At 25.7% G+C, this 23,752-nt stretch overlaps 1 protein-coding gene across 1 annotated transcript; it reads right to left on the reverse strand.

Moving 5' to 3' along the window:
- Positions 1–75: 75 nt before the first annotated feature.
- On the reverse strand, positions 76–22,761 carry LOC145843423 (ubiquitin-like-conjugating enzyme ATG3). Its single transcript, XM_082950902.1, has 7 exons — positions 22,668–22,761; positions 13,003–13,165; positions 8,870–9,027; positions 8,465–8,542; positions 7,697–7,828; positions 6,781–6,908; positions 76–987 (listed from the first exon to the last, which is right to left on the reverse strand). Exons 1-7 carry the CDS (start codon positions 22,737–22,739, stop codon positions 837–839), a joined length of 882 nt encoding a protein of 293 aa, XP_082807028.1. The 5' UTR covers positions 22,740–22,761; the 3' UTR covers positions 76–836.
- Between the last annotated feature and the right edge of the window lie 991 nt (positions 22,762–23,752).

Here is a 23,752-nt window from a genome sequence, read left to right on the forward strand (position 1 = left end):
AAACTAAAAAAATAAAAATTTATACATGAAGCTTTTTAAAGCTTTCAGTTTTAACAAATATACTTACATTGATCAAAACTTGGTTAAACAGTTTAAAAAGGAATTAAAAACATTAATTTATATTTTTAAAATCAACTATTTCAAATATATATTATGTTTTACATGCAGTATAAAAACCAATAAAAAAAATTTAATATCTAAAAATATATATCAGTTAACTCCTTTTAAACTTAGTTAATTTTTATAACTGCAGTGCATACTTTTATGTGACACCCAAATTATTAGCATTTAACAACAAGTTAGTAATTCTAAATTTTTAATCAAATACTTACCAAAGAAAAGATGAAATTTATAAAATTATAATAAAAAGTTAGTAACTTACTTTTATTTAATCAGTTTTTAAATGATAAAAACTTGTAATTTGATGTGGCTGAAAATACTTTTAGAAATTTTAGTTAATCAAACAATCAGGGTTGCCACTCTTTGGTACAAAAAAACTAGCCCAAGTGAACAAAAAGTAGCCTGAGTTGAGTAAAAAGTTAAAAAAAAGTGTTAATCCTGTTAAAATACCGAAACAACAACAAAAAGACTTAACGGAAACAGAAAACTTGATAAAAAACAAATTTTAAGTAAAAACTATCCTGAGATTTAAGAAATTAACGTCCAAACTGATATGAGTTTTGTAAAAAAAAAACATAACAATTCTGAGTTGTCCTAAAAGTGTGTAGCAACCCTGATTTACTATTTTAAGAAAATTTAAACATTTTAGAACGAATTACAAACGACAAGTTTAGTCGTTTATTTTTTATATTTAGTTAGAAACAAACTTTATGTTTTTACAACTTGATGTTCCTGGTGTAGTCGTACTCAACGGTGGGAATGACCGCTTGAACGAACTTGAGAAAGACGAGAAGGTAGTTTTCTATTTTCATCTCTCTACCGCCCTCCTCCACCACTTCCATTATCTTCTTCATCACCTCGGCGTGCCTGGCAACGTTCTCTCGTTTTTAATTGTCTCAATTTAATTCTCTCGTTTTTAATTATGTCAAATTAATTCTCTCATTGCAGTTATCTTGTTTTCAATCAAAAAAAAAATGTTTATCTCTAGTATTTAAAAAAACATAAATACTTTAGCAGTCGCATAATTTTATTGTTTTTTAGTGTTTGAAATAATACCCTTGTTTTAAGGACAATTAGTTGATCAGTCACAACTTAAAACCATTGAGAATAAAATTGTAAAAAGAATATTCTAGAATCTAAATCAAGGTTTTCTAAAATGAGAAAATCAAATATACACAAATAAATTCTCAATTTCTCCTATAGTTTTAAAAATTGATGCTTTTTAGTTATAACACAAAAAGTGATTAACACGCTTAAAATCGGCCTTGTTAGTTTCTCAGGCTACTTAGAACGTCATAAAAATAAGCCTACGTAAAATCTTATACTTATGATAATAACTTATCTTTACTTTTACAGCTTTCTTTTTTACTTAGGTCAAAAGGTTTCCGATCATACAATGAAATTATGGGGTGTACAACAATTCAAATTCTGACCTTTCAAATTCTAATAACTCTGAATTATTGTGAATTATCTCTTTTAACAGTTTATTTTCAACTATTTTAAACATCATAATCTTATTTGTTAGATCTACAGAAACATTAAATTTTCAAACTTCAGCTATTTTTGGAGAAAAAAAAAATCAAAAACGATTCAAAATATAGCTTTTTTAGGTAAACATGAGTTTTTTTAAGTTTTTTCTAAAAAAAGTTAAATCTATCTTATTAATTAGATCTTTGGATAATTTTTTTTTTTGGATTTAAGGACTTTTGAGATACTTCACCTTAACCTTTTTAGGAGAAATTGTATTGTTGTAAATCTAATTGTCATGTAACCTAAACTATACAACCTGTGAAGTTTTATATAAGTTTTATGATTTTTTTTCGAAATTAAACCAAGTATTTCAATAAAATATCTATTAATTTTTTCTAATACTAATCTTAATTTAAAGATAGTTTTTAAAACTTTATAAAATCAATATCAAAATTTTTGACTACTTAAATATATAACATCCCTACTTTTTTAGTTGTATTTTACTTATATAAGGGCACTATTATTTGAAATTTGTTTCAAGTTTTCTGAATTTCTTACAGGTTTTCAAAAGTACACATTTTATAAACTATTATTAGTTTAAAGAAAAATTTAAGGTAAAAAAACTGTTTTATGTGGTAAAGCAACATACTGTAAAGCTACTTTAAATGTGCTATTTCAACAAATAAATAAATTGATCATGATAAATATTTTTTACCTATATGATAGATTTTTGTGTCAAATCAAAATTTTATACATTACATGTAAAAAATGCTTATAGTTTCATGTTTCTAGTGATTTTTGTTCAAAATTCCAGGTTTAGTGGCCACCCTATTAAAATCCTCGTATATTATCAATTTTATGAACAAATATTTTAAGACAAACCATGCATACTTCAGGGTCGCTTATGCATGGTTGCCACTGATCAAGCTGAGAAAAATTTCCTGACTTTTTACCAAAATTTTCCTGACTTTTCTAAATCAAGCTCTTAAATTAAACTTATTCTAATATACATAATCTAACACTTGAATCTATATAAAGCTTTTAATCTAATTTTAATACAGGTTAAAAACAACAGTTTTTTGCTGAATTCTATCATCAAACTTCCAGTACATCACTTAAACCATCTGTGTATGATTGATGTTTGTAATAAACAGCTCTATCATCAAAATACTTGTATTATTACCTTATAAACACAGCTTGTCTGAAAAAAGCATGGTTGCCACTGATCAAGCTGAGAAAAATTTCCTGACTTTTCCTGACTTTTTACCAAACTTTTCCTAACTTTTCTAAATCAAACTCTAAAATTTAACTTATTCTAAAATACATAATCTAACACTTAAAACTATATAAAGCTTTCAATCTTATTTTTTAAAGGTTAAAAACAACATTTTTTTGCTGAGTTTTATTATCAAACTTCCAGTACATAACTTAAACCCTCTGAGTATGATTAATGTTTGTAATAAACAGCTCTAACAGCAAAATACTTGTATTATTACCTTATAAACACAGCTTTACTAAAAAAAGACACCACTTTTTAGCATTTCCTAGTATAAATGTATCTAGATAAACAAACGACATATAAGGGGTTTTACAATTGAAACCTTAAAACATTAAGAGACACATTTTTTTTAGAATTTCCTAGCATAAATGTATCTAAATAAACGAAACGACATATAAGGAAATTTTACAATTAAAACCTTAAATAAATAAGGAACTTTCACAACTAAAACCTTAAAATAATAACGAAAATTTACAGTTAAAACATTAAAATAATAAAGAACTTAATCAAATACTGTTTTTTGAATGTATGTACTAAAAATTATTTTCTCCGTAGTTTTATTAGCACTTTAACCTCTTCATCTAATGAAGATATGGTTTTCTCTTCATCTGAACTGCATTCCGCTTCATTTTCTTGGCAGTTAAAATCAATTGCCTCATTTTATTTAAATCGCTCTCATCTACTGCCCCTACACTTGTTAAAGAGAATCTTTTCTCTAAATTAAGCCACAACTTGTGGGCTTCATTTCTTTTCTTTTGGTACTCATTTATTTTTACTTTAATTTATAAAATACTTCCTCTTATCATTTAGTATAAAATTTTTAATAAATAAATATAATCTTATTTACTTAAAAACTTAAGTTACTCTACAAAAAAATACAAGTAATAAGTAAACTTAATCTTGGCATATACCTCTCTTATAACTTATTTTTAAAATTTAAACAACTTTGAAAAAACTATAAAGAGGTAAAGTATACACATTAACTAGTTACATAAAATACTAAACTAACTGCTTAGTTATAAAGAACTCAATTATTTACTTAAACAAAAACACTTTGATTCTAAAATTATGCTAGATAAACTTTCGTGTATATATCACAGTTTCACTATGGAAGTATCCTTGCTACAGATCATCAATACTAAAAATCTTACAAAATCTGCTTTTTCAAGTAGGGTACTTGTTCAATATATTAATAGAAAATGTTTGCAGTTTTGTAAAGATTATTTTACTAATTTATAATAGATGAAGGCATTAAAATTAAACATTTTTGTAAGTTTCTAGGAAAGTTTTAGAAATTTTTTCTGACTTTAAAGGACTTTTAATTAATTTTTACCATTTGAAGGCTTTGGAAAACAAGGAATTTTGTAAGTTTAAACTGACAAAATCTGACTTTTTTTAAAATTTTATCAAATTTCCTGACTTTTCCTGACTTTTTTTCAAAACCCCCCATTTTTTCCTGAATTTTCCTGACTTTTGTCATTTTTTAAAATTTTTCCTGACTTTTCCTGACCGAGTGGCAACCCTGAAAAAGACACAATTTTTTAGCATTTCCTAGCAAAAATGTATCTAGATAAACAAACGACATATAAGGAACTTTTTAAAAGTTTTATAAAAGATATTCTACTAGTTTATACCAGGTGAAGGCATTGGAAACAAAATTAAATATTTTTGTAAATTTCTAGGGAAATTTTGGAATTTTTTTCTGACTTTTAAGGACTTTTAATTAACTTTTACCATTTGAAGGCTTTGGAAAACAAGGAATTTTGTAAATTTAAACTAACAAAATCTATATTTTTTTTTAATTTTATCAAATTTCCTGACTTTTCCTGATTTTTTTTCAAAACCCCCCATTTTTTCCTGACTTTTGTCATTTGTTTAAATTTCTCCTGACTTTTCCTGATTTCCTGACTTTTCCTGACCGAGTGGCAACCTTGCTTATGTTACCTGTTTCATTTTAGGCTTATTATTATCTTTTCAATTTTAAAAACCAGTAGTCATTACAGCCATCATCAACAGAGTTAATATGTTTCGCGCAATCAATAATAATTAATGAACTTCACCGCAAGATCAACAACAACAGCATCCAAGACATCCTACGACCGGCTTCGTCCTAATTAGGACTCATCAGGCAGGCATAGTCGCGAGAAACCGCTCTTGTGATCTTAACCAAGCGGGTTTAAGTACGAAGTACTGAAGTAACCGTTTGTGGGTAAAAATGAATAAAATTGACACAACTAAATCATTCACAGCCCAACGTCTCAGAAATTGTCAGCTTGTTGTGAGATTATAGTCTGCGCTCGTTTAACCAGTAGTTATTACGGCTGTAACCGTATCTGTCGTAAGATGTCTCGGATACTGATGTTGATGATCTTGCGGTAAAGTTCAATTTTATAAACATAAGGGTTTTCATTTCTTAAATCAAAAAAAATTCTGAGGTGACCAAAAACTGTCCTGAGTCATCCTGAGTTTAAAAAAAATATTATTTGTATTATATATTTATATATTTTTTTTATATTGAAAAATATCAAAAAATTGAAACTAAATCTCACTTAAATCTAGAAAAAATTACAATTATTTTCAGAATTATTAAACCTTTCCTAAACTTTTTCATTAAAAAAAGAAATTGGTCTGGGTCATCATGAGCCATAAAAAATATTAAACTAGCCAGAGTTATTTTAAGATTTCAATAATTTCAACTGACCAGAGTATCCCGAATGTGTAGCGACCCTGAAATATTTATAAAGCGGATTAAAGATAAAAGTACAACAATGAAAAAATATTAACTATAAAGGTTGTAATGTTATGCCATTTATAGGAAAGGACAAAATAGTTAAAAATGTTTAATTGCGCTCTTTTCTAAATGAAAAGTAAATAGTTACGTCAGAATAAATGACCTTTTGGTTTTTAAAGACAAAAAACTTCCTGAGTTAGAGTTTTGTTGATTGAAATTAATTTGTCCCCTATAATGTTTACAGTTTTCAGATGCAAAATTTGTTTTTGTATAGAAACTGATTTCTTGCTGACAAATTAAAAAAAAAAGTTTTGTAAGTCATACTTGTAATTTACTTTATATATTTTTCTTTGCGGTTGAATTAATTTTTCATGTTTTTTACAAGTTGATCTTAATTTATAGAGTTTTTACTAAGCTTTAAGTTGTTTTTACCGTTATAAAAAAATTAAATTATTTTTTGAGATATGACAGGTCAAATTCGGCCCGCATAATAGGTTCCCTATGGGAAGGGAAAACTAACACAGCGAAAAAAGACTATTTCATTTAAGATCTATCTCCTACTACATTTTTCAAGCAATCTTCTTCAAACTTCCAAAGTCTAATCTATATACATTAACAAAAAAACGTTACTTTGAACTTAAAAAAAGAATAAAATTACTCTTTTTCAAATAAAAAGACTTTTTATTTTTGTCATAAAATTTTTAAATTATTAAAATTAAAAAGTAACTTTTTTTCTTAAAATATAAGGAACATTTTCTCAAAATTTGAAGAAGATTGCTTAAAAAATGAATGAGGAGATAGACTTTTACTAATTTTAAAATTTCCGAGAAAGTTGACCCTGAAAATTTGCGGTTTGTATTGGAAACTTTATAAAATATCTCAAAAGTAAATTGATATTTTTGAATTCTATAAAAACTGACTCGTTGTTTGTACTTAAAGCTTTCATCCAAAAGCAACAGTTAACTTTCGTAAAAAAAAAGTGTTGGATCCTTTATGGATAAAATTTTCAATCAACAAAAAAAAAATTTGATAATTTTTTTTATCTTTAAGATAAATTTTTCCGTATATAATCAAATTTTTACTTTACATGATATAGTTTTTTAAAATCCTAGATTTTTCAGTGATTTTTATTCGAAATTCCAGGTTTTTTGGCAACCCAAAAATATTTCACAACTGAAACCTGCACGGATGAACGGAGCACATGACGGGTGGCGGAAGATGGGGGTGCAACTCATGCGTGACCGTTTTGTTCACGTGATCTTGCGACATGTCCTCGTACATTTGCTTGTCCGATAATGGCTGCGAGTTCTGATGAAATTTATTCAAGTTTAATAGTGGTAAAACGTTAAATTTGAGCTGAAAATAAATAAAAAGTTTTCAAACATGTTACTTTATATAGTGTAGTGACATTGTATTTGCTTGTCTTTCAGCGGGTGGAAGAGAAAACAAAACTAGTTACATTTTCAAACTACATTTCAATGTATATATTATCATATGTTCAGTTAACTATAAAAAACTATAGCTTAGTACACTAAGCATATCTAGACCCCAATAAACTAAAATTACTTGTAGTTTAAAAAATATTCAATTTTTCTTAAGTGCTACATTATGCAAGGCTGACTTTCTTTTAATCAAAAAGCTTGTCTGAGTTACTTTAAACGAGCATGGCAGTCAAAGTGTACAAAAAAAAGCTACGTGAGATCAAAACAGTAAAATATATTTATTAAGCTTGTTAATTAAATAACCTTAATAATAACAAAAAATAAAATACCTGGAAAGTATACATGACTTTTATAAAAAACAACTATTTTTTTGTCATAAAAATTACTCCAAGATCCTTGAAAAAAATCAAAACTAGCATGAGGGTGTTTTTAAGAAAGCTAAAAAAATTCAAACTAGAGTTATCCTGAGTGGTCAAAAAGCAGGCAATCCTGATAACTGCTAAAACTTATATTAGAATAATAAAAGTCTTACACATTGACTGTAGTTCAGCAAAACAAAAATTCAGTTTAAAACCTTAGTGTTTGTTTACTTTTTTTGCTGTTAAATACAATTTAAAGTGAGTCAAAAACGAAAAAAACAAAAAATAATTTTACCTCATTGTAACCAGCAAGCCATAGCCTGGGAGTCTGGTAATATTTATCGTAAGTTATATGCAGATCGTAAGTTCGAGTTTTAACCAAATTGTCTTCTTCTTTTGGGACATCTACAGTCAAATTGACTTCATTCTATAAAAAAAGGTTGAAATGAAATAAAATATGAATTGCATTAAGGTTGACTAGTTTTATAATTGTTCAATTCGTCACAATTAATTCAAAGTTTACAGTTAAAAAGTGAGTTCTCTATAAGTTTCAATTTAAAGTTGTTTATTAGTTTAACTATACATTTTTTAAATATAATTTTTATAAAGTTATTTCTCGAGGGTTTACGCTTAAAAATATATATTTCCACACCAAAACTTTATTTAGCAAATCAAAAGTGATACTTCAAATTCAGTTCAATTATACAAATTGTTCAATTTAAACTAGTGATGTACCGGACCCAGATCCGGACTTTTTTTTTAAATTAGGATCAGGCCGGAACCGGATTCGAACTTTTTTTTGAAATTAGGATCCGGTCGGAACCGGATCCGGACTTTTTTTTCAAATTAGAATCCGGTGGACCCGGATCCGGACTTTTTTTTCAAATTAGAATCCTGCCAGAACCGGATTTTTTTTTCAAATTAGGATCCGGTCGGAACCGGATCCGGACTTTTTTTTCAAATTAGAATCCGGCCGGATCCGGTTACCAGAAAAAAATGGCAATATCCGGCCGGATCTGGACCCGGATAGTGAGTCCGGTACATCACTAATTTAAACACTTACATTTCCGGATTCGAGCTGGTTTTCAAATTCTTCCATGTCAAAAGCTTCATCGTCCTCATCCGAGTCTTCAACTATTTCCTGAAAAGAAATATTGCTAAACATCGGTTTGACAGAAAATATTTTTACATATATAAGTCAATTTGTTAGTTAACAAAATTGAAAACGCTTTAAACATTTCGAATTCATAAGCTTGTAAGTTTAAGCGAAGTCAAATTGTGTAAGCTTACAAATATTATTAAACAAAAACGTTTGAAAAATATATACCCAACTTGAACAACTACTTGTAAATTGTATTAAATTTTCTACATTAATTATTGTGATTATTTATTCACTAAAAAAGGTAATTTCCACATGACACCCCATTTTAGCCCACTTTGTGCACAAAAGCTACCTTAGCAAACTAACAGGCTTGCAGGTGATCGAAAGATCTTTTATCTTGTCTTCAATCTTCATATCGGTGTGCGTCTGAACCCACTGTTCGTCGTCTCCATCTCCCACTTGCACTACCTTTTCTTCGTTCATGTTGTACTCGTTCAACTGCTTTGCTCGCTTGAAGCATGGCACTGTCGGTATATATATATATATATATATATATATATATATATATATATATTTCGTTCTTAGTTACAACTAAGTACACACCGGATACAATAAATCATTATTTACACTTATTTTGTATATAACATTGTATTTGTTAAATACTCATTATGTTTTAATAAATATTAGATGACTTTATCTACAACGTAACACTTTTTAAACGGTAAGTATACATTTATTGTTGGTTATTACCTTATTTTAAATGTAATTTGTACTGATAAGTTGTTTATCAGATATTTCATTATTTTTATTATTGTTTATCCACAAGAACAAACCTTTTCAATATCAAAATCAGCAGGGTAAATAAAAGTTTTAAATATTTTTTTCTAGGTTTTTAAACAATTTATAAATTTTTGAAAATATAATTGTTTTAGTCTATTTTTAGGATAAGACTAAATTTAAGGTATTAAATGGTTTAAATTTTTTTAAATGATACTGGAATGTTACTTTAAAAGTTTTCAATAAGAAAAAACTCGAAATAATAGAAAAAAAAAATTGTTTATGATAGACTCTCCTATCTAGCATGATTTTCATTATTCAACTAGTAAAAAAATGTTTAAAATTACAGGTTATTTAGTTTTTTTTTTTCTAAATTCAAGGTTTTGGAAGTGTTTACCAAAAACTTAGAAACTCAGGTTTTTCCAGGCTTTCTTGCCTAAATTATCAAACTCCAGGTTTTTCAAGGTATCCAGGTTTTTTTTTTGGTAACCTTGGATCAGGGTAGTTGAAACTTATCAAAACAACAATACTGATATAGTTTCAAAATTTATTACCCATTGTTAAGTTGTGGCGAAAAATTACTTAACTTTATACAATGTTGCCAAACGTTTTTAGCAAACTTTCTCCAGGTTTATAAAATTACACGTTTTAGGGTCTATTTTTAGTTTGAAATTAAGTTAAGATAAAAAAAACTGTGTTAAATAGTGTAACAACATTAAGAAAGTATCTTAAGCTTCTTTAAATGTGTTTTTTAATAATAAAACTTTTTGATGATGAGAAAAATTTCATCCATAGGATTTCTCAGGTTTTACCATGATTCTAGGTTTTTTGGCAACCCTGTTTATATAAATAAAATATTTTTAATAATTTAAAACTTATTTACAGAAATTACTTTGAATCTATTACAGAACAATGAATGAAGTATAAAGTAGTTGATTACTTTATGAATAAAAACGAAACCTTAAAAAATTAAAAATAAACTACCCAATGTGCACAAAATTTGCATAATTGATTTTCTGCAAACTTTTATTAAAGAACTTATTGTACAGTTTTTTCAGATGCTTCATAATTAAACTCTATTTTCAAACAACCAAAAGATCAGGGCTGTAAATGTAATGTTTTACACTTATTTCTTACAAAAAGGTTATTATAAGCTAGCTGACAGCTAAACTTTGTCTAATAACTTAGATTAACAAAACTAGAATAATATAACATAAGATAACTATAAAATAATTAAAACTAAATTAACTACTCATTTATATTCTAACAAAAAATTAGCTTGAGTTTAAAAATAAAATTAGTCTTAATGACAAGAAACTAACCTGAGTTAGTCTGAGTAGCCTTAGTGTGTGGAAGCCCTGATATAACCTTTCAACACATTTGAATGCTTTTAAGTTATTACTAGTAAGCAAAAAACATACTGGAGAAAAAATAGCCGTTTCTGAATAAATTATTAACTGAACATTACAGAACGTAAAATTAATGGTTCACAAAAACGCAATAACAAAAAATTTATAAATAAAAATTTAACAATGAAGCAATCTTTGTTTTGAAGCACAATCCAGTTTAACATTCAGTTTAAAAAAATAATTAAAACGGTTATAACCTGAATACTTATGATTTTTGACTAGTAGTTAGAGTTAGTTATGTATTAATACGTGCTTTATGGTTTTGAATTTCATCATACTTACATGTTTTTTATATAAACTTTGGCTTGAATAAACTACATGGTTTATTAGTTATTCAATCTTGTATTTTTAGCTTTGATTTTTTTTCACGTCTTACAGTTATTATTTTTTAAGACCTATAAAAATTGAGACAGTAACTAACATTTAGTAAATAAACTACAAAAATCATCTTCTTACTGTTTGAAATAGAACTTAAAAATAAACATAGTTCACACTAATTTCATATAATTAAATTTTGCAACATTGAAAATTACAAATAGTTTAATACAGATTCAATTTTTAGCAACTATTTTTTTTTAGTTGGATCAAAAACCAAATTTTAAAATAATTTTAACTTAAACTAATAAAAAGTACTTTAACAACTTTTATTATGCATAAGTAAACATAAACTTTCAAAAAAAAATCATAAACATCTAAATAAAAATAAATATTTAAAATGTATAATAATTGAAGACTAAAAGTTTTCAAAATACTTGAACACATTTTATGATAATAAAAAATAGAAAACATTCGTTTTATTTATTGCTCTTTTTTTGTATCAATTTTTTACAGTATGTACTTTATTGTATAAATAAAAGTTTTGCTCATAAATAAAACACTTGCTTAATGCATAATTTATTTATTAAATCATACAGAAAGTTTACGTATGAATTCATCATAATGTATGCTTCAAGTTAAACAACATAACTTATTTTTAGTATGACGCTGCTCATTTAACAACGTACGAATATATAATATGTATCAAAATATAAGCTAGTGCTGTGTATTTCAATCTTTAAAAAAAAATTTGTTAATAGTTTTTGTTAAAATATTAAGACAGACTAAAAAAAAACATATTTTGAAAAACTTTTGTAATAATAAAATTAATTTTACTGAAAAAAACAAACTTGTTTTTAAATTAATAAAAAATTATGTAGTTTTTTAAATATGTACTCCAACATGATAAATAAGTTCTACATGAATAGAAATATAATAGTTTATAACTTACCGACTAAGATTTAATTTTATTTCATTGTTAACTTAGTGAGTTGTTTTGGTATACTCGTTTATAAAACTTAAAAAATACTATTTTACATTAAAGCAACTTTTCAATGTCAATATTTAACAGCAATCAATTTTAAAAGGCAAAGGTTTGAATTTTTATGTATACACAAGAAACAATCTTGAGTAACTAAAAACTAATGACTTTAAACTAATCAAGAAAACCAATATAATAATTAACTAATTTATTTTTTATCACATACAAACTAATAATAACATTATGTCCAGAAAAATATTTATTTATTTATAAAACCTTATGTTGAAATTGAAACAGTTGATTAACATTACTTAACAATTGATTTTAATTAAAACACTAATCAGTTAGTTAAAATTAAATAAAGCAATTAGTGTTTTTATGATAAAACAAAGAAAGTTTACAGCATACAAAAAATCATAAAGTTACTTTTATCACAGTTGTAATTATTGTAAAGCTAAAAAATTATTAAACAGTTTAACAAGGACTTTTAAAATATTGAATTTAATTAAGGAGTTTTATCATACTACTTTATACAAATATTTCTCATACTATATTTAAAACAGCTAACTTGCAGCATACTTAAAAAATTAACTCATTACAAAAACATTACTTTACTACATATTGGTAAAAGGTAACAAGTTTTATAAAACAGTTTATCAAAAACTTTGAAACACCTTATTACATTAAAGTTTTGAATTTTATTATCATACTTCTTATACAACATTTTCTTATACAAAAACTACATTTTCTTCATTCAAAACAACATATATTTTTTACACAGTAGCAAATAAACATTGTAGAGATAAAAAAATATCTAATACAGTTTAAATTAATAGCTTCACCATAATACTTTACTGCATTCAAAACAACCGACCGTTCCTGGTAATAAGAAACAGTTTGTCTCCAAGCAAAATCAAAATATCAAAATTTTATTTGGTTCCCAAGTTTTTCTTTGCTATTTCTATACAATATATTTCTATACTATACCCATAATATTGTATATTATATCAACCAACCGTTCCTGGTTATGAGAAACTGCTTGTCGCCGGGCAGGTAGTCCTTCTTCTTGCCGTCCACTCCGCCGTTCCACTGCCATGTGGGGCACGAGTGGACGAGGTGGTCGCCGGCGATCACGAACTCTTCGGGCGTGAGCACGCCCGTCTCCCTGAACTTGGATTGCTGTGGAATAATATTAAAACTTAAAAATAAGGTGAAAAAATATTAAAGTTCTTAAATAAGACAAAAAAAAATTAAAGTTTATAAGTACAGTAACCTCTCGCACCTTTACGCACTCGTTAAGTTACGCATTTTAGAATTCTAAAAAATTCAAAAAATAAAAATTATAACTTTCTTTAATATTTCACAAAATAGGTTTATTGTATATTTTTAATTTAGAATATGCTTTTAAATGCTTTATATTTTGTAAACTTATGTTCCTTGACTTATTGATAAACACTTAGTTAATACATATTTAAGGCCATAGGGGGGAGGGGGTAAAACATGTTTTTAACAAGTTTATCTAATTTTAAAGAAATTTTTCTAAGCTTGAAGATGCTTTTTATTGTTTTTAAAAATTCAAATTATTTTTTGAGATATGACTAGTCAAAGTCGGGCCACATAATAGGTTCCCTATGGAAAGGGAAAACTAAAACAGCAAAAAAAGACTATTTTATTTATAATCTATCTTCTCCTACATTTTTCAATCAATCTTCTTCAAACTTTCACAGTCTAATCTTTATACAATAACAAAAAAAATGTTACTTTGGAATTTAAAAAAAAATCGTAAAAATATTATATTTTTGAAAAAAAAAACTTTTTTTTTAATTTTTGTGATAAAATTTTTTTTTATCAACATTATTAAAATTTTAAAGTAACTTTTTTTTCTTTTAATATAAAGAACATTTTCTGAAAATTTGAAGAAGATTGCTTGAAAAATGAAGGAGGAAATAGATTTTTAGTGAATTTTTAAATTTCCAAGAAAATTGACCTTAAAAAATTTGCGGTCCATACCTTTGTATTTGAAACTTTTTACAAAAAATAAAATATCTCCAAAGTTAAATGATATTTTTAAATTCTATAAAAACAGGCTTTTAGTTTGTATTTAAAGCTCTCATATAAAAGCCCAAGTTAATTTTTGTAAAAAAAATGTCGGACCCCCCAATGCAATGCAAGACAAGTTTATCCTTTTGTGGGCAAAGGTCAAACTAAATAATTTTTATTAAATAAATTTCTTATAATTTATATATTTTTGTTCAAAAGAAGAAATCCAGTTCAGCACCAAATGCATATTTTTGTAAAAGACTATAGAAAAAATTTTAATATAGACACCACACTATTTCTTAGTTGTAAACGAATGCTTAATTATAAATTGAATCTGCTAAGTAGAATAGAATATAAACGTTAAGTATCAAATAAGTAACATATAAATAAAGATAAAGCAAAAATCTAATTATTATAAAAATTAGTAAAATTTTTCTACAAGTTAAATTATTTTACATAAATTCAAAATCTTTTTTTAATGTATGTATAGTTTTATCTTTGTTTTTCATATTTATAAATAAAGTAAACAAATGGTTAAAAGTGGGAAAGTCTCAAGTCAGATTTTAAATAGAAGCAATATCAAAAACAAGCCATTATAGTAAGTATATTAGGTATCTCTCGTATCTTTACGATTTCTCATATCTTTACGCATTTTATGTGTGGACACAATGTGCGCAAATAAGCGAGAGGTAACTGTAAGGTGAAACAATTCTGTTATTTTTATTACTATTTACATTGTACAGTTTAAAAATTTATTGGTTACCTAAAACTTATTATTTATGCTGAGATTTTTCCTGAACTTTGATTGCTGTCAAACATATTAAAATTCATAAATAAGATGAACAATTCTGATACTTCTTACATTGTACAGTTTAAGAATTCTGTTATTTTTATTACTTTTAACACTGACTGTACAAATAAAAAAATATTGGTTACCCAAAAAAACTTAGTATTTATGCTGGTATTTTTCCTGAACTCTGATTGCTGTGAAAAATAAGATATGGTATAGTATGACATTTTTTTTCATCTTTTGCAATAAGTATATTTTTTTTTACTGTTATAATAATTTTTAAGTAAAAACGTCTTTGACTACTTAAAAAACTTTTCTTAATATATTGAGATCTTGTATCATCATATCATATCAGAACTAAGATATCTTCAAACTTTAGTTGCTGAGAAAACAATAATGTCGCTTTTCTTTTACTACTTAAACACCAGCAAGTCTCAACAATATACTGGATTTAAAGTAGAACTATTAACATGTAAGTTTATTAAACACAAAAGTAAAAGAAAGTTATGTTTAAAAAGCTAAACACTTACCTAAAGTCTTTAAAAATATAATAAAAAAACTACAATCAAAGAATTGAAAACTAAGTAAAACAAGTTAAGAATTACTAAAATGTCTGAATATAAAAACTACAAGACAAAAATTCATTTTTCAATTTAGCAAGCCTTCAGTTTGAGAATTAATTATTATTCTTTAACTTTGACTTGTGTTAGAATGTTTAATATAACTCCACTAGGCAGTATATCACAACTGTAAAATAACCTTTACTAAAATTTTAATGTTACTTTAGTACAGGGCTAAGCAGGCATTTTTAAGTCATGGGCCACACTCTAAAGATAAAAGTCTCCTTCAGTCCACAGTTGTTTCAAAATTATTGTATTTAATTATTTAAAAACACTGTTATAATTAAAAATGTGATAAAAACAAGCTAAAAAAGAGCACCTTCAAGTTATCATTTAGTTAAAGCGTAATTGTAAGTTTTCAGTTGTAATATTTTTTCACCACAAAAACTTTTTTTTCTTATTATTTCTAAAACATATATTTTTACCTGAAAAGTACTTAAAGGGCTGCAGATTTTGGCTTTGAGGATAAAATTATTACAGACCAAAATTCTAATATGTATTTTAAATAAAGCTAAACTTGTTATCAAAATAATCAAAATTCATATAATACTTTAATTTAAAATCAGGTACTGTAATTTGATTTAAATTAAATAATAGAAAGTTTTCAACTTATGCAGCTAAAAGGAGACGAAATACATATTATTTTTGCAGATTATAAAACACAATACGTTTTGTTATGTAGTTTTTTTTTACTGACAATATTAATTATATGATTTCTTAACATTTGAATAACTATTTAATTTTATTTGTATATGATTAATATGTAATATTAATAATTCTTAAAAAGTCGTAAGTGATATCAACAATTAAAACATGGTAGTTTAATTTAATTAAAGGTTAATTAATTTGTCTTATGAAATAAAAAGTTTGAAATACAAATATTAAGACTTTCTATTTTGTTTTAAGTTTTACTAAAAATAAAAATTCTTTTTACTTCACCTGTTTTTTTGATATAAGGGGATCAAATTTGCAAGAATTTTCTATATATAATTTTTCACATGTGTGTTATAAACTTTGAATTTACAATTTATAAATCAAACTCATTTTAACCCTCCGTTTTGGAATTCTGTAAAAACTAATAAAGGTAAGAAACTCTTGGACCATGTTTGTCTACATTTTCCACAAAAACAACAAATTTCACAATATTTTTAACAAGAATACAATTAAAATCTCGTATAGCTGTTTGCCCAATATAAGAAATATTATCAATTGACACAACAAAAAGATTTTAGAAGCTGAAAACAAAACAAAAAGAACTTGCAATTGTAGAAATAAGATGAACTGCATATTTAACAGTGAATGCCTCTTTAAAGGAGTATATAAAGCAAAAGTTAGAGACAAAGAATACATTGGTTCTAAAGGAAATTCATTCAAAACAAGGTGGCAGCAACACAAGCACAGCATTATCAAGAAATTACAAACAACAGCTCTGGCTAAATTTACTACATCAAACAATATTGAATTCTTTAAAATCGAATTGCAAACATTTTTTTAAATTAACTGCTCAGTTCCCAGAAAAACAGATAATTGCACTGTATGCAACCTAGAAAGAACGGCCATTGCTGAAGCGGACAGAGATAAAACTTCATTGTAAGAAAAGAACCAACTTCAATATGCCCCACTTTAGATCTAGTTATTTTTAGTTTTATTTTTGATATTTATTTTATTTATTGTTGCAATTTTTTGTTTACTATACCATCTTAAGTTTTATCTATTTTTTTTTACTACTTGCAATTTGTTTGTAAGTTTTTTTTTTTGAAGATTGTTTTTGCTTAGTTTTATTTTACAATTAATTAATTAACTTCCCTTGTATTTGCTTAAGCACATAATTACTAATAGATTAATAACTAATTACTTTCTCATTACCTGATCTCATTATATATATTTGTGTGCTTCACTTCATTTTATTGTCTCATTTAAATAAGCCCTGAAGAGCCTTCTAGGTGAAACTGCGTAAACTTCAATTGACAATTGTTGAAAAAATTATATTTAATAAATCAAACTCATAAAACATATTTGAAAGAAAAAGTGTGTACTTAAGGGCATGGGGGCCCACCTGATTAAATAAGTTTATCTTATTTTGTAGAGTTTCATCTGAGCTACCAGACGTTATTAACTGCTTAACACAATTCTAAGTAATTTTCAAGAAATAAGCAATCCAAGTAGGTGACCTCAATAAGTTCCTAATGGAAGGCACAAACTAAAAGCGCAAAAAAGACTATTTCACTAAAAATCTGTCTTCTCTTTCATTTTTTAACTATCTTCTTAAAAATTTCACAGAAAGTCCATCACTAGTATTTAAATCAATTTAATCCAGGATATTTTTAATTTTGAAAATTTAAATTTTATTTAAAAAGAATCACCTACTGTTTTGATTTCTTTTATCTATATTTATTTTTAAATATTTTTAAAAACCCAACATTAAAAGTCTTTTAAATTATAAAAGGAATATTTCCTGAAAATTTAAAGTCTTTAGCTCAAAAAATGAAGGAGAATATAAATTTTTATTTAATTTTTTATCTTCAAGAAAATTGAAGCTGAAAAACTTGCAGTCCATACGTTTGTATAGGAAACTTTTTACAAAAGTATTATATCTCAAAAACTAATTAAAATATTTAAAATGACTTGTAGTTTATTATTTAAGGTTTCATATAAAAACCCATGATGACTTTTGTAAAAAAAAAAAATTCTCTCACATGCCCCTAATAAAAGTGTAAACAATAAACAGTAAAAAAAATGAGAAGCTTGGTCAACAATTGTAAGAGTGTATACATTTCTTTTGAAATACTTTTTTCTTCTTTATTTGAACCTTCCATAAGGTAGATGCTTGAGGCTAAAAGAAATATCTAGAACAGGGTTTCTCAAAAAGGGCCATTACAGAAATTTAGGGGGGCAAGAGCAGCAAAGGGGTCATAATTTGAAACTTACACTAGATTAAGTTGATGATGAAGAGCAAAGAAAAAAAAAGTCTAAGGTGTTTCAGATGGTAGTTTTAAAAAATATACTAGATATATTGAAATATATACATAAGAAATTAAGGGGGCTGCAACAATAAAAGGGGGAGCCACGCGGCCATAATTTGAAACTTAAACTACTTATTCTGGAGTTGATGATGAAGAGCATAAAAAAAAATTAGGTGTTTTCAATGGTAATTTTTTAAGATATTTTATAGGGGGGAGCCATAGCTTTTATAATTTATTTTAGAATTTCTTTAACCTTAATTTACAGATCTTAACTAAGCTGCCAGTTGCTTTTTATTACCTCAAGAAATTTAAACTTATATTTGAGATAAAACAGATCAAAACAAAAGAATGCAATTGGTACTTCATGAAAACCAACTAAATATATTTCAAGAAAAGTTTATCTTCTCACACTTGTAAAAAAATTGATTTCAAACAATTTTAGTAAACTTTTCACTAACTTATAAAAAATTCTATTTGATCTTTTTATTTTTCAGTATTGGATTTTGGTAAAGTTTAACAAGTTAAATATTAAACACTTAAGTTTTTGTGATAAATTAGTAATAGTCAAAATTTTACATTTTAAATAAAAGATAGTGTTACTTTCTCAATTTTTTTTTTGATAAATTCTTAGATTAGAATTTTTTTAAAATCTTTTAAAAAATCTATACTACGGAGAGAATCAATTAGAAAATAAAATCCAGTTTAAAAAATTAATTCTTTTTTTTCATAAGTTTTAAAACTACCAGTTAGAAATGTATGAAAAAACAAACATACAATTAAATAAAAAATAAATATTTTAGGTAGGGATCTACCAGATCCACTATTTATCTTTTTTTAAGTTTAGATCCAGCAAGTACAGGATTTGGATCTTAATAAATAATTAGAATCCGGTGGGATCTGGACCAAGAGCTATTTTTTCAAATTAAAATCTGGCTGGATCAGTTCTTAAATGTTTTAAGTTTTTTGTTTTTTCAATAGAGAACAAACTTATAAAATTTAATTATTATAACACCAATTATTAGTAATAATTGTTTAACACAAATATATTGTTAATTTTACAAATATTGTGTTTGAATTCTAGAAAAAAAAAGTTTTATAAAAAATAATAATAAATCTACCTATATGAAATCTCAGATTAGATGTTAAATATCAAGCTAATTGTACGACTAGACTAGAGTTTAGTACCTTGTATGATGTGAAAGAAAAAGAAAATACTTGTTTCTGATTTCAATATAAAATGGAACGACAAAAAATTTTTGGATACACCATATTTAGGTAGTTGAGCTTTAGGTTTATTAGGCAGTACTACAGAACCTTTTTGACCAGTCAAACAACAACTACAATTTTTACTTCTGATTTCAGTAACCTTAAAACCTTCTGTTTGAGATTAACAAGAAAAAATTAAAAATAATACAGTGGATCAACAGCTGTTGTGAGTAAAAACAAATCACTATCATGAAGTTTTATTTGTGTGCTGTTATTGATAGAATAAAAATTTCTTTCAAAAGCCTCTTCTATATTTTCTGCCAAGGTTGTAGAACTACTTTGACTTGGTGGACTATTAGCTTAATGATTAAAAACTTTTTTAGTAGTGCTGCATGCAGGATTACACTTGACAGCAATGCGTTGTTTTAACTACACTGCTGCATTCCTATGTAAAAAAGTTTGAGCAGTATTTTTAGGAGGCTAACAAGTTTCCATTCATCAGCTGTAAGAATACTTTCAGGCTTAAACTTGTTGTTAGTCAAGTAGTTCTTGCACTTGTTTTTAATTTTTCTGGTCTTTTCAGCATAGGGTAGGTTGACTTCCACCTTATTTCAAAATCTTGCAAAAGTAGCAAGGCTTGATGGACTCGGTGTCATTGATCTTTCAAAACTTCTTATTTACAAAAAGATTAAAAAATCAACATTTAAATTGATGCCTGATATTAGTTTTAAAATAACTATAGAAACAGGAGCGCAAATAACAATTTTTTTAGATGTTAATTCAAATTTATCTAATTATACTTACTGCTCGTACCGTAAACCAAATTCTTTATTAAACTTTATTAATATTAATTCTGACCACTTTTACCATGTAAAAAAATGTCTTCCAGTAATGACACAAAAACGTTGATATTTATTTCCTTGAATGAAAGATATTTAAAGAAATAAAATCACCGTACAAAACTGAATTGAAAAATATATATTTTAATGTAAATTTTATAATAACAACATTATTTAAAATATAAATTGAAAAATGAAAAATTAGATGTAGATAAAAAACGCAAAAGTCCACGCAACAAACATATAATCCATGTTGATCTTAAGTTAATATAAACTTAGGTAAAGAATTTTTAAAGCTAGTTGATAAACACTTCCCCAATAGCCACTTTTATAATAACATTTTTAATAAAAAGACAATTAAAATTTCTTATAGTTGCATGAGTAATATTAAAACTTTAATACAATTGCACAACAAAACAGTAATTTCAAACTTTAATAGTAGACATATCAAAGCTAATACAAATAATAATTCTAGTAATAAAGATAGTAATAACGTGGATATGTATAATATTTCTAATTATACTAATCATATTAATAATAACAGTAATAATAAATATTAAATTTTTTTTTGTAGCAATAATAACAGTAGTAATGATGATAATCCGAAAGTAGTAATTTTAATTGTGGTAACAATAATGAAAAACCTATTAAAACTTTAAACATCAAAGATATAAGCTGTAATGATAATTTTATTAGTAATGATATTGAAAATATTGATATCAATAGTACTAATAATAGTGTAGATTATAATAATCAATGTATAAGTAGAAGTATTGCTAACATGATTTAAAAAAACTTAGAACAAGTAAGTGATAATTGTTCCAAAATTTTAAGTAAAATGCATAACAATTATACTATAAATAAATGTTCAAAACAAACTAAGCCTAATAGTGATAAGTTAAGTAATATGCCTAAAAATTGTAATTGCCGTCAAATAAATAAAGATAACTGCCCATTAAAAGGTAATAGTGAATTAAAAATATAATTTATAAAGTTAAAGTTGAAAGTAAGGGCCCTGATAAAATGTATATTGGAAATACAGCAGGTAGTTTCAAAGATAGATATGCTAACCACAGCATAAAGATACTTTTTAAAACATTAATGAAAAACAAAGCACGCGTTTATTGGATTATGTCTGGAGCTTTTTTCACAGGTACGGTAAAAGGCCAAACATGGAGTGGAGTATTGTTTCAAAGATCAAACATACATTTAAAGGAGGAAGTAGATTTTGCCCAACTTGCAATACAGAAAGAGCAGTAATTGCAGCAGAATATAAAGACCTACTTCTGAACAAGAGGCAATATTTATCTAATATTTGTCCTCACAACCGACAATTCTACTTTAAATAACTCTGTCTACTTATACACTTATTTATTTCACAACTTTTTCATAAACAATCAAAAATACTAAGTTTAATACTACATACTTTCAAGCTGAAAAACTTGTTGATTAATTTGTTAAATTTATTATGATGTAACATTTCTGCACAACTCAATTTATGTTTCATTTAAAAAAACTTACTTATTCTTAGAGCTTTTTTGAGGTTAGTACATGCTTTTATTAAATTTGTAGTTTTTGTAGACAATTTTATATTTTTATGTTTACATTCCAAACTTTGTTTTTAAACCATAAAGTTCGTTTATAGTTACTACCCACAAAATATTATACAGAATTATACATGCTTTTTTTCTAATGTGTGTTAATATTTTATAGACTTCGTAGATCTGTTCTTAAATTTATTTGAGAGCAGTGAAATGTTGTTAGTTGTAATAAAGTTTTGACACAAAAAAATCTGTGGTTAAAACTAAAATACATATTTTATATTAAAAAAAATAAATTAAATATTTATAAATAGAACTGAATTATAAAGTCAGTAGAAGAATCTAATCTACAAGAAACTTTAAATTAACAATTCACTATTTCTACTCTAACCGATGTATGTACCTGTATGTTTACAACAAATGATTGAATTAACTAAACTTTAATTAGTATGTTTTGTTTGACTAATTTTATATGTAGTTTTATTTACATTATTATATATATTTTTAGTATTCAAAACATATCAGTTTAAATATATAAAACTGAAAGAAGTTGATCGCAGAAAACAAAGTCTTTCCAAACTAACTGCAAAAATGGCCGGATCTTTGATCCGTTAGATCACTAATTTTAGATCAGTTTATTAAACTATACAATTTATTTTTGTTAAAAATATACATTTCTTACCTTTAATACAGGAGTCAGGTATTCTGCAACTCCTAGAACATTGCTTTTTGCTTGATTGTAAAAATTTTGCATATTTACTTTTGATTTTAGTCTAAAAAACTTATTGCGATTTTATAACTAGATATACTTTTAACTTTTAGTAAGAATAAATAAGAAACTCTTTTAATTAATGTTTAATATATATTATATACTTTAAGTGGAACTAACAAGGTTAATTAAGAAAATAAAAACATATTAACATACAAAACTGATTACCAATTGTAATTTGTGATCACTATTGAAACTAAAAACTACAAAGATAAGAAAAAGAAACTTTAAGGACATAGAGGGGTTAAACACTTTTTTACAAAAAATAATTTTGGCTTTTATATAAAATCTTTTAGTACAAACTTCAAGCCGGTTTTTTATAGAATTTTAAAATATTATTTAAGTTTTGAGACATTTTATTTTTTGTAAAAAGTTGCTGATACAAACGTATCGACCGCAAATTTTTTGAGTAAATTTTCTCGGAAGTTTAAAAAATTACTAAAAATCTATCTCCTCCTTCATTTTTCAAGCAATCTTCTTCAAATTTTCAGGAAACTTCCTTATATAATAAGTATAAAATGTTACTTATGCATTTTTATAATTCCTAAAATAAAAATTCCATGACAAAAAAAAGTCTTAAAAAAAAAAATTTACTTAAAATTGTTTTTAAAGTCCAAAGCAATGTTTTTTTTCTTATTGTATAAATATTAGACTTAGAAAGTTTGAAGAAGATTGCTTGAAAAATGTAGGTTGGAGGAGATAGATTATAAATTAGATAGTCTTTTTTTGCTGTTTTAGTTTTTCTTTACCATAGGGAACCTATTATGCGACCCAACTTTGACCTGTCATATCTCAAAAAATAATTTGAATATTTAAAAACGTAAAAGGCAACTTGAAGCTTAGTAAAAACTTTATAAAATCAGATCAACTTGTAAAAAAAACATGGCTTGTTCCTTCCATATGACATTAAAACTTAAATGTAAAAGAATACCTTAATTCTATTTTCTATGTGCCACCTTTTTTTTTGTTTAGTGTCACATGAAGGAATAGTTTTTTAT

The sequence above is a fragment of the Thalia democratica genome, chromosome 8 (genome assembly GCF_965202585.1).
Source record: "Thalia democratica chromosome 8, ktThaDemo2.hap1.1, whole genome shotgun sequence".
Lineage (NCBI taxonomy): Eukaryota > Metazoa > Chordata > Thaliacea > Salpida > Salpidae > Thalia > Thalia democratica.